Raw genomic sequence first — 16,401 nt, 5'->3', positions numbered from 1 at the left:
CCATACACTTTCATAAAAGACCAAATTGAGTTTCTAATTTACTCTTATTATTTTTTGACAATAAGATGGGGAGTTTATCACACAGGGTACAGTAGTGATCGAGGCAGGTTTAATAAACTGCATGATTGAGCATTCCTGTGGACATTGGGATTGACAACCTTCCATAAACATGAACTACCATTGTATGTCTATAGGTGAGCACATGTTTTCAAGGAATTTTTGCAGTAAACAGTTTTACTATGTGGAAACAGCTCTTAGTAAAACACTTCTAATCTGAAAAAGGTCACAAATTACAAATCAGGACTCACCTTGTAGGAAGCAGATACAGACGAGTGACAATGAATACCAAAGCAAAGATTACAAACAAGACATTACATGTCCTCTTCCACTTGCTATAATTGCACATCTTTGCTAGCTAAGGAAAAAATGAAGAAAAGATATCCAGTATAACTTAATTTCATACAAGTCTTAGGGGAGTATTAGGTTAGTGCACTGAACATTACACATAGTAACCCTTACCTAGGTTCACACCTAAGCGTTTTCCGCAGCATTTTGCAGCAGTCCATTTAACATGTTTAACATGGTTTCCTATGGGACAGGTTCACATCTCTGTGTTTTCACCCAATGCGTTTTTTGGAAAGGGTCAGGAATTTTTTTAACTCAAAACGTTGCGTTTCTGGTTCTATAGACTTCAATGGGAATGCTGCAGAAAAACATTTATTGTGTTTTTGCTGCTTTTTTATGCATTTTTGCTGTGTTCTTTATGTGTTTTGCGTTTAAAATCTGCCTAGCAACAAGAGAAATTAGAAAAATTAAAAAACAAACCGTAAAACGCATAAAAAACGCAAGTGCAAATATGCAAAACGCAGTGCAGAAATGCAACCTGCATAGGTGTGAACCTAGACTTAGCAACCACCTTTAGATTCTATAATTTTTCACATTCAAAATACCAAAATTTGTTTTCTGATTGGTTGCTATACACTAACATACATTGTTATTCCCCTAATTAAAGTGTAAAATTGGAAAGTTGGTGGTATTTAACCCCTTTGCGCGTAAGGGTAAAACACGTTAATGCCTAAGCACAATTTTGCAACTTTGACATGTGTTCGTAAAACCACACATACCATCACAACTACTTTGTGCAGCCAGATGGATTTTACCTTGTTTATGTCAGGAAAATTGGTCCTTCATTTGGTGGTAAATGGTAATGAATATCTCCTGATTTTTTTTATTATCAAAGGAAAACTGGCCCAAAATAGTAAAAAAAAACCCATTTTTTTCATTTAGTTGTATATTTTTCACTACTACCATAACTTACCACCAAAGAACAACCCAAAATAAATTTTCCTGATTCTGATGATCACAATGATACCACATATGTGTATGTTAGTTGGTGTTTGAACCCATTGTACAGCTCAGAATCAATAGTGCGCATTTTGCTTGTTTTTATCATACCTTACTGATACTGTTGACCATCCCCTCCTCCTCAAAAAACTCCACTCTCTTGGCCTCAGAGACTCTGCTCTCTCCTGGTTCTCCTCCTACCTATCGCAGCACTCCTTCAGCGTTACCTCCTCCTCTTCACTCCCTCTTTCTGTAGGGGTCCCTCAAGGTTCTGTCCTTGGACCCCTTCTCTTCTCCATCTACACCTCCTCCCTTGGTCACTTGATAAACTCCCACAGCTTTAAGTACCATCTCTATGCTGGTGACACACAAATCTATCTTTCTACTCCTCACCTCACCCCTTCAGCCTCCTCTCGCATTACTAACCTACTAAGTGACATATCGGCATGGATGTCACTCCACTTCCTCAAACTCAATCTTTCCACAACTGAGCTTTTAGTATTCCACCCAGCTCGTGCCCCTTCCCCTGACTTCTCCATCAAGATCAATAACACAATCATCAGTTCCTCCCCTCATGCCAGGGTACTAGGTGTAATCCTAGACTCCCATCTGTCCTTTCAGCCCCAAATCCAATCACTGTCCAAATCTTGTAGACTTCACCTCTGCAACATCTCCAAGATACGCCCGTTCCTAACCTCTGAAACCACTAAGCAACTTATTCACTCCCTTGTTATCTCTTGCCTTGACTATTGTAACTCCCTCCTCATTGGCCTACCTAATCGCAGGCTATCCCCTATTCAGTCTATCATGAATGCTGCTGCCAGACTCATCCACCTTACTAACCGTTCTGTATCCGCCACCCCTCTCTGCCAATCCCTCCACTGGCTTCCCGTTGCCCAACGGATAAAATTCAAAACATTAACATTAACATATAAAGCCATTTATAACTCTGCCCCAAATTACATCACCGATCTTGTCTCTAAATATCACCCAAACCGTACTCTTCGCTCCTCACAGGACCTCCTGCTATCTAGCTCCCTTGTCTCCTCCTCCCATGCTCGTCTCCAGGACTTCTCCAGAGCTTCTCTCATCCTCTGGAACTCTCTACCCCAATTTATTAGACTATCTGCTCACTTTTAGGCGATCTCTGAAAACCTATCTCTTCAGGGAAGCCTATCCTGCCCTCAGCTAACAATGGGATCTTCTACTCTTCCAGCCAGTCCATCCCCCAGTTACTACCTTTTGTACTACTAGCCCCTCCCTCCTAGATTGTAAGCTCCGAGGATAGCTCCCTCCTATCCCTCTTGTATTGAATTGTACTGTTGCTGTATTGTCTCCCGTTATATTATAAAGCGCTGAGCAAACTGTTGGTGCTATATAAATCCTGTATATTATTAATAATAACCTAAAACACACTGACACTAACTGACCCTGATACTGAATTAAAAAAAAAATAAAAAATCCTGTCCAAAAAAAATACTGACCCCGACCTTTGACCCTGACCCAAACATTAACCCTGGCACTGACCTAGATTAAACCTTGATCTAGTTTTCTTTCCCTTAATTTTTTTTTAATTATTATAATTTATTTTATTTTTTTTTAAAAAAGAGAGAAAACACGGGGCGGGCTTCACAGTGACTGATCACTGGGATAGCCAATGAGAGGCTACCACAGCAATCAGGTGACCCGGAATCGGGAGTTCCAGGTCCCAATCATTAGTACGGGACCCAGGGCTGTCAGTGAGACCCTGGTCTCTGTGCTGGGAGCGTGCCATGTGGCACATTTCCAGCACAAAGATAGACATGCAAATCTGCAGCCCACACGGATAAAAGCACAGTTCAGTGGAGCCATATATTTGCCTACGCATGGCAGGAAAGGGATAATATTTACTGTTTTTTTCCTTACTATATAAAGAAAAAAAAGTAAAAAACAAACCTGGCCTTTAACGGTTATCCTTTTTTGTTCAGTCAGTGGGCCAAAAAAAATAAACAGGTTCCTCCATCCACATAAACCATCATCCGCTGTCATCAAAATACACTGATCAGCAGCTGCTGATCAACAAGAACATTTTACAAAATGTCCCTTCAATAGAATTCAATTAAACAATGAACTTTTGTCGAGATGAGGAGCCTGCACATAACACAACATAAACACAAGGATGTATGGGTATGTCCACCCACCCTAGTAAGGGCACCAACCGTTTGTGTAATTACAACAGCTGGACAGAAGGTGGGGAAAGGGAACCTGTGCTGAAAAAATACCACTGCTGTTTATTTAGCTGTTAAGGTGATGCAAAGGCTTTCCTTTTATATTTCTTGCCATTTGCTTGTTTAGTAACTGAAAGAAATAAGACAACTAGGCAACTAGCATTTTCAGAAGGAGATCAGCAATGGCAGTATACATCTTTCTTTCAGTAGAGGTTTCCTCTAAATTACGTTAAAAAAATTTAATACAGAATACTTCAATAGTGTTCAAAAGGAAAATATATCACACAAATTATGACCCTACTGTGCCAACCATCAGCTCTCATACCTGTCTGCCACTTCTCAGATGTTAAACCAAGTCTTCAGCTTCTCCCTGTCTCTCATGGGTCATATGACACTGCCGAGAGAAGACCTTCAAGACTAACCCCCAACTGAGGAGAAACACATCAAAGGAGGGAGTCTGGCAAGAAATGATGTGCCACAGTCTGAATATGTGAGTTTCCACTACCTGCTTGTTAGATATCAAGTAAAAAATAGCAAAAGTGCAAAATAGCAAAAAATAGCAAAAGTGTTTGTGTGTGGCTATTGTAGCGAAGAACAGATCCCAACGGGTATGCACCCATGGTTGGTGGATGATCTGTAAGACTGAGATGCTGAAATTCTCGTTATTCATTCTCTCACCTTATTTGTCAATTCTTTATAATAGAAACACCCAAATTGTAGGTATCTTTCAATACTATAGATATTCCGGCATGATTAATAAGTTGGATTGTTTGTGTTTCAACTAGCTACGGTGTATTGTTTGAATTTATATACAGTGTATATAAATATATATATATACACATATACATATATATATATACATATACATACATACACACACACACACAGTATATATAGAAATATTATATATATATATATATATATATATATATATATATATATATATAAATAAATAAAACATGTATTTCACACGTCACCATTTTTCTCATAAAATATATTTCTAAAGGTGCTATTGACATGAAATTTTCAGCACATGCCGCTAACAACCCATGCAATCAAGAAACCAAAACAAATAAGTTCAGAAATTAACAGCTTCAGCACTGCCCTATAGCAGAAATACTGCTACAGGGCAGCACTGATGTGCAAAATCACGTGTATATATACGTGATTTTGCAGTTCCGCCATTCATGGCCTCGGCTGTCAATTAACAGGTCTCGGACGGTGATTCCCTGCCGGCACCCGGCGATCTCCGAGGATTTCAGATGTAAGCAATACAGTTCTCTCCCCTGTCAGCTCCTGCACACTGCTTTGTATGGCTCTGCATAATTTACACGTATTGGGATTTATTTTAGCAAAGATGTAGCAGAATACATTTTGGCCTAAATTTATGATGAAATTTGATCTTTTACAATTTTTTACTGGACGTTTAATAGCAAAAAGTCAAAAATTTATATTTTTCCTCAATTGTTGGTCTTTTTTTGTTTATAGCGCAAAAAATAAAAAAAACGCACAGGCAATCAAATGCCACTGAAAGAAAGCTCTATTTGTGGGAAAAAAGGACATAAATTTCATTTGGGTCCAGCGTTGCATGACAGCGCAATTGTCAGTTAAAGTAACGCAGTGCCGTATCGCAAAAAATGGCCTGGTCAGGAAGGGGGGTAAATCCTCTGGACAGCAAGTGGTTAAGTTATGTGTGATAAAATGGAATACCACAGGGAAAAAGTATTGAACACATGAAGAAAAGGGGGTGCAAAAAGGCATGGAAAGCCAAGACACCAGCTGAAATCTATTAGTAAGTAGAAAGCAATCCTGCCCTTTGTCAGAGCAAATTAATATCAGCTGGTTGAGTCTCAATTGATAGCCTATAAAAAGGTGTGTCATTACCAAGGTGTCACACCTGAAACATGGACTGGCGGTGGTGAGAGCACTGTTCAGTATTTTCTCTATGGATTATTAGAGATTTAAACATCTTTGGGGTTGTTTCTTTTTTTTAACTTCTTGTAAGTAGTACTCTTTAGTGGAAAATAAAGCATTTTAAGAAGTACTGCACCATGTGGGGTTTACATTTTCTATCTTCTATGTGCTATACGTGTGGAGTATTGGAAGGAAATTTCATTTAATCCTGGAGATCGGGAACGATTACTAGAGAGGTCCAAAACTACTGATTGAAGGGAGATCTAGTCCCTGGAGAAATATGATCCTAAGCTCAGCATGCCAACCATGAGAGTGGGAGGCAATTAAGTTTGGTGAGTGCAACCTGAGAGGGGAGCACCACACAGATTTATATCTTGTTTTTTACACAATTATTCAAGCGGTGGATGATCGAAGAAATTTATTCTGATGAATTTTGTAAAATAATTTTTTTTCACGTGGTGATCACAAGAATGACGTTTAGCAGTGTTGCATTTCTCTGTAGGAGTGATATAAATATCAATTCAAGGAAGCTTCAAATTCACAAACAACATGAACAAAAGAACCCAAGGGTGACAATAAGAATCTGTAGGCATCTCTTGAATTAGGTAACATTGATTATATGGAAAGAAAATAAATTAATCATTGAGGGGTTGATTTACTAAAGGCAAACAGCTTTACCTCATTTACTGAACTCTGAAGCAATTGCACTTGCAGAGTGCAACTGCAATTTGCAAAGTGCAGTTGCACTCTGCAAGTGCAATTGCTTCAGAGCTTAGTAAATGAGGTAAAGCTTCTCTTTGTAAAGATTACCCAATCAGGTGTAAGAAAAATAAAAAACAGCATTTTTGCTTGCACATGACTGGATGATAGAAGTCAGCAGAGCTTCGGCTCATTTACTAAGATCTAAAGCAACTGCTCTTGCACAGTGCAACTTACCTTTAGTAAATCAACCCCTGAGTGTTGCTCATGGTAGGTTATCACAGAACAAACCATTGTGCTCCAATGATACCACTGCTCTAGTTTACTAAAGACCACTTGGGGATTTCACAATGCTATTGGTCTATGAAAAGATGGAAGAAAAGTTGAACCTTGCAGTAAATGAACTCTATGTTATAGAGAAGAAACACAACACTGCATATCACCTCAAAATCTTCATCCCATTTGTATGGGTTTGTAGACTGAGTAGAGGCAGAGGCAGATACACCCAAGCCTTCGGCAACTGCAGATGGGGCAAAGGCAGGGCAGAGGGAGCAAACATACAAAAGCTCCAGACACTGCGGCCTTGCCTGCCACCTAACCTTCCTGCATTCATTGATTCATGTAGGTACAAACCTGTGCTGCTGTCACCTGTCCACAGTCATTACTGTCTGCACTCCAAAAGTTTTCACATTACCAATAGGGAGAAGCCCACAATATCAGCAAACTGCATTTTACAGCAAAATGTTCGTACTCGTCACACTGCTCTCCTGCACATACTGACTATCCTCCACACTGCATTCCTCCATATTCTGCCTACCACCATATCCTCCACACTGCTCTCCTACACATACTGTATCACCATACCCTCCACACTGCATTCCTACATATACTGCCTACCACCATATCCTCCACACTGCTCTCCTACACATACTGTATCACCATACCCTCCACACTGCATTCCTACATATACTGCCTACCACCATATCCTCCACACTGCTCTCCTACACATACTGTATCACCATACCCTCCACACTGCATTCCTACATATTCTGCCTACCACCATACCTTCCACACTGCATTCCTCCTTATACTGCCTACCACCATACCCTCAACACTGCTCTCCTACACATACTGCATCACCATACCCGCCACACTGCAGTCCTCCATATACTGCCTACCACCATACCCTCCACACTGCTCTCCTACACATACTGCATCACCATACCCTCCACACTGCATTCCTCCATATACTGACTACCACCATACCCTCCACACTGCTCTCCTACACATACTGCATCACCCTACCCTCCACACTGCATTCCTCCATATACTGCCTACCACCATACCCTCCACACTGCTCTCCTACACATACTGCATCACCATACCCTCCACACTGCATTCCTCCATATACTGCCTACCACCATACCCTCCACACTGCTCTCCTACACATACTGCATCACCATACCCTCCACACTGCATTCCTCCATATACTGCCTACCACCATACCCTCCACACTGCTCTCCTACACATACTGCATCACCATACCCTCCACACTGCATTCCTCCATATACTGCCTACCACCATACCCTCCACACTGCTCTCCTACACATACTTCATCACCATACCCTCCACACTGCATTCCTCCATATACTGCCTACCACCATACCCTCCACACTGCTCTCCTACACATACTGCATCATCATACCCTCCACACTGCATTCCTCCATTTACTGCCTACCACCATATCCTCCACACTGCTCTCCTAAACATACTACCTACCACCATACCCTCCACACTGCTCTCCTACACATACTATATCACCATACCCTCCACACTGCTCTCCTGAACATACTGCCTACCACCATACCCTCCACACTGCTCTCCTACACATACTGTATCACCATACCCTCCACACGGCTGTCCAACACATTCTGCCTACCTGCTATCTCTGGGTAATTGCTGCTATCTGCTCTCTCCACTCTAAACTGCAACAACGCATAGACTCCTGTTATCTCTGGGTAAATGCTGCTATCTGCTCTCTCCACTTTAAACTGCAACAACGCATGGACTCCTGTTAATTTCAGAACAAATAGTGTATATATATTTTTGTCTATGTTGATTAGTTCTCACCTCTATTTGCACTCTTTTTATGACTGTGGTCTGTGTTTGAGAAACATCCACCCCAATTCATGTGATCCCTATCATTTCCTAATTGGGGCGGAGAAGAGTGCTCATTTGACCATCTCCCTATTAATTTAGATCAGCTCATGTGGGTGGTCACAGATCGGGTGGCATAGTCACAGATGGGGTGCTGGTTTGTGCGTGAGTGCTGTTTTTGTTGGAGTGCTAAGACACAGCTGAACACAGCAGTTGAACTAAAGCAGGATAACTCAAGCAGCAGGAAGACACAACAACAGCAAAAAACTCTACTGCACGCTGGGCAGACTGCAAGCAAACACCCTAGGAAACATCTCTTACAAGTCTGAGTCACACTCTGTGTACCTTTTAATATGTCCCCTCCACTCCTCCTTTTCATATTACTATCCTGCGTTCCCAAAATCTCACTTCTTTACCCCTCTGCTCCACCCCAAAACTTGTACATCTCACCCTCACTGCTACCATCTCCCTACTACTGCTCTCATCACCTCCTGCTGATACTTCACTCTCCTGCTGACCCAAACACCAGGACTGGAAGGCATGTACACTTGTGTACATCCCGCTCCCATCTTACTTTCCTCACCCTTCTTCTCCTAACCTCTGGGGATATCTCCCCAAACCCTGGTCCTCCAGTATCTCACACCAGGCATCCTCTTTCTTCCTGGGAATAGCCGCAATCCCCTCAATTTAGTATCAGTCCCCGTGCTCCCAAACACCACCCTCCCTTTTTCATGTGCGCTCTGGAATGCCCGCTCTGTCTGTAATATGCTCACCTCTGTCCATGACCTTTTTGTCTCCCGCTCCCTTAACCTACTAGCAATTACAGAAACCTGGCTTCAAGCAGCAGATTCTTCTTCTCCCTCAGCACTTTCCTATGGAGGCCTCCTCTGGACCCACTCACTCAGACCCAGTGGTCGGAAAGGTGGTGGAGTTGGTTTGCTTTTATCACCACTGAGCACCTTTCAAGTCCTCCCTAACGCTCCCTCTCTATCCTTCTCTTCTTTTGAAACTCACTGCATTCAGCTGTTTTCTCCCATTTCGCTGAGGATTGCAATGATCTATCAGCCTTCTGTACTAGTGTCCCACTTTCTTGATGATTTCTTCGCCTGGCTACCCTACTTTCTCTCCTCTGAACTACCCACTATCATTCTCAGAGATTTTAACATCCCTATTAATGTCAACAACCCGGCTACATCCCAACTCTTCAACCTAGCCTCATCTTTTGCATTAGCACAATGTATACAGTCATCCACTCACTCTGATGGGAATACATTAGACCTTGTTTTCTTCCATATTTGCACTCCCTACAACCTCACAAACACTCCCTTTCCTCTCTCTGATCACAATCTCATCACCTTCACAGTGTTCCCATCTTCAAACACCTATCCCTCCAAGTAGCAAACAATTACCCGCAGAAACCTTCACAACTTGAACCCTGCTCCTTTCCACTCTGCAACTGACCAACTCTATGACAGAATTTCTCCCCTGTCCTGCCCTGACTGGCCACTGCTGTCTTCAACAGTTCACTTTCATCCACATTAGACTCACTTGCTCCTCTAACAACACGAAGCATCAGGTCCCGACCATTACAACCTTGGCAGACTGACGACACCAGAAATCTTAAACGACACAGTCATGCGCTGGAGCGATTGTGGCGTAAAACCAAATCTTAACAAGCTTTCACCATATATAAATCTGCTTTCTTAATATACAATTCCTCCCTTCATGCTGCCAAACAAGCCTACTTTGTCACTCTTATTAATACCTTGTCATCCAGTCCTCGTCGTCTCTTCTCTACTTTTAACTCTCTACTTTCTCCACCTCCACTCAGTACCTCACTCACTGCTCACAAGATTGAAACTCATTTCAAAAACAAGACTGGCACAATTCGTAGGGGCATTGCCAGTGCACAGACATCCATCCCACTTATCATACCTTATACTAAACCTCCCTCAACACTTTCCTCTTTTGACCTTGCTACTACCAAAGAGGTCATTAACCCCTTGACGCCGACGTAACACAAATATGCGGCCTCACGGACCTGGGCTTTTTTCCGTGGGGCCGCATATTTGCGTACCTGTCTTTGTGCTGGGAGCGCGCCGCTCGGCGCACTCCCAGCACCAAGACCGCGGTGTCACTGAGAGCCCCGGGTCCCGTTCTAACGATCGGGACCCGGGACTCCCGATTCCGGGTCACGTGATCGCTGTGATAGCCTCTGATTGGCTATCACAGTGATCAATCACTGTGCAGCCCGGCCCCCTTGTTTTCTCTCTCTCTATGAATGGAGAAGAGAGATACATTGTATCTCTCGAACTCCTGACATAGAGAGAGAAAAAAAAAGTTTGTAAAAAAAAAAAAAAAAGATAAATAAATATTAAAAAATAAAGAAAAATACCTAGATCAAGGTTTAATCTAGTTCAGTACCAGGGTTAGTGTTTGGGTCAAGGTCAGGGTCAAAGGTCAGGGTCAAGGGCAAAGATCAGGGTCAAAGGTCAGGATTTTAAAAAAAAATTGGTATCAGTGTCAGTTAGTGTTAATGCCAATGTCAGTGACAGTGTGTTTTATGTAAAAAAAAAAATAAAAAAAAAAAGACAAAAACAAAATGCGCACTGTTGTTTCTGGGCTGTACTACGGGTACAAACAACAAATAACATACACATATATGGTATCGCTGCAATCGTCAAGAACTGGAGAATGTATTTTGGTTTGTTCTTTGGTGGTAGGTTATGGTCGTAACAAGAAACACACAGTTAAATATAAAAAAATGATTTTTTTTACTATTTTGGCCCAGTTTTCCTTTAATAATAAAAAAAAATTAGGAGCTATCCATGACCATTTACCACCAAATGAAAGCCCAATTTGTCCTGAAAAAAACAAGGTATAATCCACCTGGATGTACAAAGTAGTTGTGACGATATGTACGGTTTTACTAACATGTCAACGTTGCAGAATTGTGCTTAGGCATTTAGATTTGTTTTACCCTTAGGCGTGAAGGGGTTAAGGTTTTCTCAGAAGCCCGTCTCACTACCTGCCCTCTGGATCCTGTCCCCTCACAACTACTATGGTCACCCTTTTCTTCCATCCTATGCTCTCTCACTCACATCTTCAATCTTTCCCTCTCTACTGATGCCTTCCCCTCCCCTCTAAAGCATGCGCACATCACTCCCATACTTAAAAAGCCCTCCCTGGACCCCACCAAACTGAATAACTTAAGACCCAACTCCCTGCTGCCATTTACCTCTAAACTCCTAGAACGCTTAGTCTACAATCGCCTGAACTCCCACCTCACCGACAACAACCTTCTTGATCTTTTACAGTCTGGCTTTTGCTCACTACACTCCACTGAAACTGCCCTACTAAAACTCACTAATGATCTAATAACTGCTAAAACCAATGGCCACTACTCCATACTCTTACTACTTGACCTCTCTGCGGCTTTTGATATGGTTGACCATCCCCTCCTCGTCAAAAAACTCCACTCTGTTGGCCTACGAGACTCTGCTCTCTCCTGGTTCTCCTCCTACCTATCGCAGCACTCCTTCAGCGTTACCTATAACGCTGCCTCCTCCTCTTCACTCCCTCTTTCTGTAGGGGTCCCTCAAGGTTCTGTCCTTGGACCCCTTCTCTTCTCCATCTACACCTCCTTCCTTGGTCACTTATAAACTCCCATGGCTTTAGGTACCATCTCTATGCTGATGACACACAAATCTATCTTTCTACCCCTCCCCTCAACCCTTCAGTCTCCTCTCGCATTACTAACCCACTAAGTGATATATCGGCATGGATGTCACTCCACTTCCTCAAACTCAATGTGACATAAATGTACAGATTTGAGTAGCTGAAATATGACCTGCCACCAATCTGTCACGGTCCAACCCACATGCACACGCCCACAGCGACTAGCTAACTGAGGCGCGCACGTGCGGCTGTGACTTGGGGTAAGAGGGAATAAGGGGGACTTAACTTTGACTATATATACGTATATAAGACCGGCCGTGATACACTTTCACAGCCTGCGCTACCTCTGTCCACCACCGAATATAGACTCCACTCCAATCCAGCTAGCTGACCACACACACGATACTTATATACAATCTGGTGCACACTAGGGGTTGAAGAGCAGCTTAGCACACCCTTCTAGGGTTCCCCCAGCTATCCTACGGCTAGAACCCCGGTGTCAATCACTCTTCCACTGTCCACACCCCCCCACACCAGACACACCCCAAACGGTAGCTTGCCACCACTCAACAGTTTATCCGCAGAACGGTCTGTTGGAACATCACACACAAACACAAAGATCTCCGTCTGGCAGATCTGTTACCTTTACAATCTGCACGCAATCTGCCAACACGCAGTGCATACAGATTGGCCGAGCATATAAAGACACTAACATACAATACAATCTAAACTCTCCGGAGATATGAGCCCGTGCTTAAATACCCAGAAGTCACTTATTAATTTTAAGATTTAATATCCCGAAAATGGGCAGTGCATAAAATATGTACAAAGTATAAAAAGTTACAGAAAATAAAAAAAATACACGAAGAGACACATAGACTCTTCACTATAGACTATAGACTCTTCACTTCACTATAAAATAAAAGGGAATAAAAAACAGACATAAAACTTTTACCAAGGTTTACCCTGCGACTGGAGCAAGTCAGAAAATGTCCGTAATCGGTTAGTCGATCGAACCAGCTCCATACGAAACACAATGTCCATATTTCAGGGTCCTCAATTTATGGGAATATGGACGTGGGCTGGACATGAGTTCTTGGCCAATTGATTCTGGGGGGTGTTCCTGTACCCGCCCACAGGATGTTCTGGGTGCTAAACTGCCCAAAGTCAATTGGACCAAGAACGGCTTGAATCACCAAGTCAGGGATTGAATTTCCGACACCAGTGCATCAATCCGATCGCGACAGTACCAATCACCGTTCAGCTATTGCGATCCAGCGCCACATAACCATTTCCTGCATTTTTTCTGGCATTCTACATAGGTCACAAATACAGTTTTTACATGCCGATGTAGCCCACAGAGTACCCAATCAGAAGGAAGTATTTTCATCTCTCTGCAACTAGTATTTTAGCTTTTATGAGAGATGAAACCTATTCCTTTGATCTCCTGATATACTTCAAAGCTCTGGTCTCCCACTGTGTCATGAAGCCAACCTGTCTCCAGCCCTTTCCTTCCAGGTTTCCCAGAAGGTGACAAATCTTATTAGCACCCAGGTGTCACTTCCAGCCTGATGAAGCTCTGTCTCTTTTCAGATGCTAATGGATGACCATCTGTCTCTGAATACCTGTGACTGAATATTTCTTTAATGACAAGGAATGAAACTACATTTACGATTACATATTGCTACAGGTCACATTTCAGCTACTCAAATCTGTACATTTATGTCACACTCAGTCTTTCCAAAACTGAGCTCTTAGTATTCCCTCCAGCCCGTGCCCCCTCCTCTGACTTCTACATCAAGATCAATAACACAATCATCAATCCTTCCCCTCATGCCAGGGTACTAGGTGTAATCCTAGACTCCCATCTGTCCTTTCAGCCCCAAATCCAATCACTGTCCAAATCTTGTAGGCTTCACCTCCGCAACATCTCCAAGATACGCCCGTTCCTAACCTCGGAAACCACTAAGCAACTTATTCACTCCCTTGTTATATCTTGCCTTGACTATTGTAACGCTCTCCTCATTGGCCTACCTAATCGCAGGCTATCCCCTCTTCAGTCTATCATGAATGCTGCTGCCAGACTCATCCACCTTACTAACCGTTCTGTATCTGCCGCCCCACTCTGCCAATCCCTCCACTGGCTTCCCGTTGCCCAACGGATAAAATTCAAAACATTAACAATAACGTATAAAGTCATTTATAACTCTGCCCCAAATTACATCACCGATCTTGTCTCGAAATATCACCCAAACTGTACTCTCCGCTCCTCGCAAGACCTCCTACTCTCTAGCTCATTTGTCTCCTCCTCCCATGCTCATCTCCAGGACTTCTCCAAAGCTTCCCCCATCCTCTGGAACTCTCTACCCCAATTTATCAGACTACTCTGCTCACTTTTTGGCGATCTCTGAAAACCTATCTCTTCAGGGAAGCCTATTCTGCCCTCAGCTAATAATGGAATCTTTTACTCTTCCAGCCAGTCCATCCCCCACACTTACTCCATTTTGTACCACTATCCCCTCCCTCCTAGATTGTAAGCTCCAAGGAGCAGGGCCCTCTTATCCCTCTTGTATTGAACTGTATTGTTGCTGTATTGTCTCCCGTTATATTGTAAAGCGCTCAGCAAACTGTTGGCGCTATATAAATCCTGCATAATAATAATAATAATACCGCCATACCCTCCACACTGATCTCATGCACACACTTTCTATCACCATACCCTCCACACTGCTCTCCTACACATACTACCTACCACCATACCCTCCATACTGTTCTCCTACATATACTGTCTACCCCCATACCCTCCACACTGCTCTCCTACATATACTGCCTACCACCATACCCTCCACACTGCTCTCCTATCATACCCTCCACACTGCTCTACTACACATACTGCCTACCACCATACCCTCCACACTGCTCTCCTGCACATGCTGTCTATCACCATACCCTCCACACTGCTCTCCTGTACATAGTTAGTCTGGCTGAAAAAAGACAAAAGTCCATCCAGTTCAACCATTAAAAAATAAAAAGTTAGAGTCCTACACCCACAGTTGATCCAGAGGAAGGCCAAAAAAACCCAGCAAAGCATGATCCACTTTGCTCCTGCAGGGGAAAAGATTCCTTCCTGATCCCCCAAGAGGCAGTCGGATATTCCCTGGATCAACTTTACCTATAAATGTTAGTATCCTATATATATATATATATATATATATATATATATATATATATATATATATGTGTGTGTATATATGTATTCTGTGTATCCAAGAGAGAACACAGGCCTTTTTTAAAGCAATCTACTGAGCTGGTCAGAACCAACTCTTGAGGGAGTCTATTCCAAATTTTCACAGCTCTTACTGTGAAGAAACCTTTCCGTGTTTGGAGATTAAATTTCTTTTTCTCCAGACGTAAAGAGTGCCCCCTTGTCCTCTCTGATGACCTCAGGGTGAATACCGAGTTCACTATATGAACCACTGATGTATTTATACATGTTGATCATATCCCCCCTTAATCTCCTCTTCTCAAGACAGAATAAATTCTATTGTGTTTTAGTTAAGATAAGAGGCTCTTCTGAAGTTCGTTAAAACTTACAGCTACAAATTCAACAGTTTGCAAGAGGATGGAGGAAGGTCACTGCTCATGAAATCAAAATGGCTGAGACCTTAAGAAGATGGCTGTCGTGTACAGCTTCCATGTACCTATTGTGCACAATCCTTACAATCATGACATACTGTATCTTTACCCCTATACCTGCTAGTGCTCAGATACTAAAAGGCTTGCAAATAAAAGTCAGTAATCGGTTTGTGCACCTATGGCATAGAGCGGTTACCTCAAAGCAATGATCAAATGTGGTCTTTAAACATCTCACTTTTAAAAATGTAGCACCATTGTATCCCTCTACCTAAAGGTTCTTTATGCACTGCTACCAAGCTGTAATATAAATCATTTAGATTATGTATGATTGTGTAGGACTACCCCCTTGGGGGTTGCTGTTGATTTGGGTCCCCCTATAGTCCTGCACAGCCAGGCAATCTGCATTCACCACACAAGCTTGCATTCAAAGTCAGAAATCAGTTCTTGAGCTTCTGTTTTGTTGTTTACTGGGGGGATTTAGAACTGGGATAGGGTAAGGGGGGTATGGGATGCCCAAGGAAACCAGTAACTGAGGACAAACATCCTGGAACTATTCACAAGCTTCTCTTCTACAACAGTATCTGTTGGAGAGCAAGCCATCGTTTCCTGTATGTACCACCCCAGACCCTAGATGAAACTCTCCTCTTTACCCAGCAATTTGGAGGTTTTCCTGAGCAGGGGATCTGGCTCCTGTTTCTTTATATGGGTAAACAGTCACTAGTAGGGGGCTAATCTGTTTTCCCACCAGAGTGCTTCTTCCCCTATC

At 42.7% G+C, this 16,401-nt stretch overlaps 1 protein-coding gene across 3 annotated transcripts in view; it reads right to left on the bottom strand.

Annotated features, from left to right (window-relative positions):
- Positions 1 to 16,401, bottom strand: part of LOC149473603 (ceramide synthase 2-like) — a 174,750-nt gene that overhangs the window by 14,825 nt on the left and 143,524 nt on the right. For all 3 annotated transcript variants that reach the window (XM_089675632.1, XM_089675641.1, XM_089675650.1), the window contains one exon: positions 309 to 415. In XM_089675632.1, the coding sequence (XP_089531758.1) occupies positions 309 to 415 (107 nt within the window). The remainder of the gene's footprint in view (positions 1 to 308; positions 416 to 16,401) is intronic.

This window comes from Staurois parvus, unplaced genomic scaffold (assembly GCF_062004578.1).
Source record: "Staurois parvus isolate SC_StPar_1 unplaced genomic scaffold, SC_StPar_1.0 ptg000013l, whole genome shotgun sequence".
Lineage (NCBI taxonomy): Eukaryota > Metazoa > Chordata > Amphibia > Anura > Ranidae > Staurois > Staurois parvus.
Note: the sequence above shows the minus strand (reverse complement) of the source record. Positions and strands in the feature narration are given on the sequence as shown.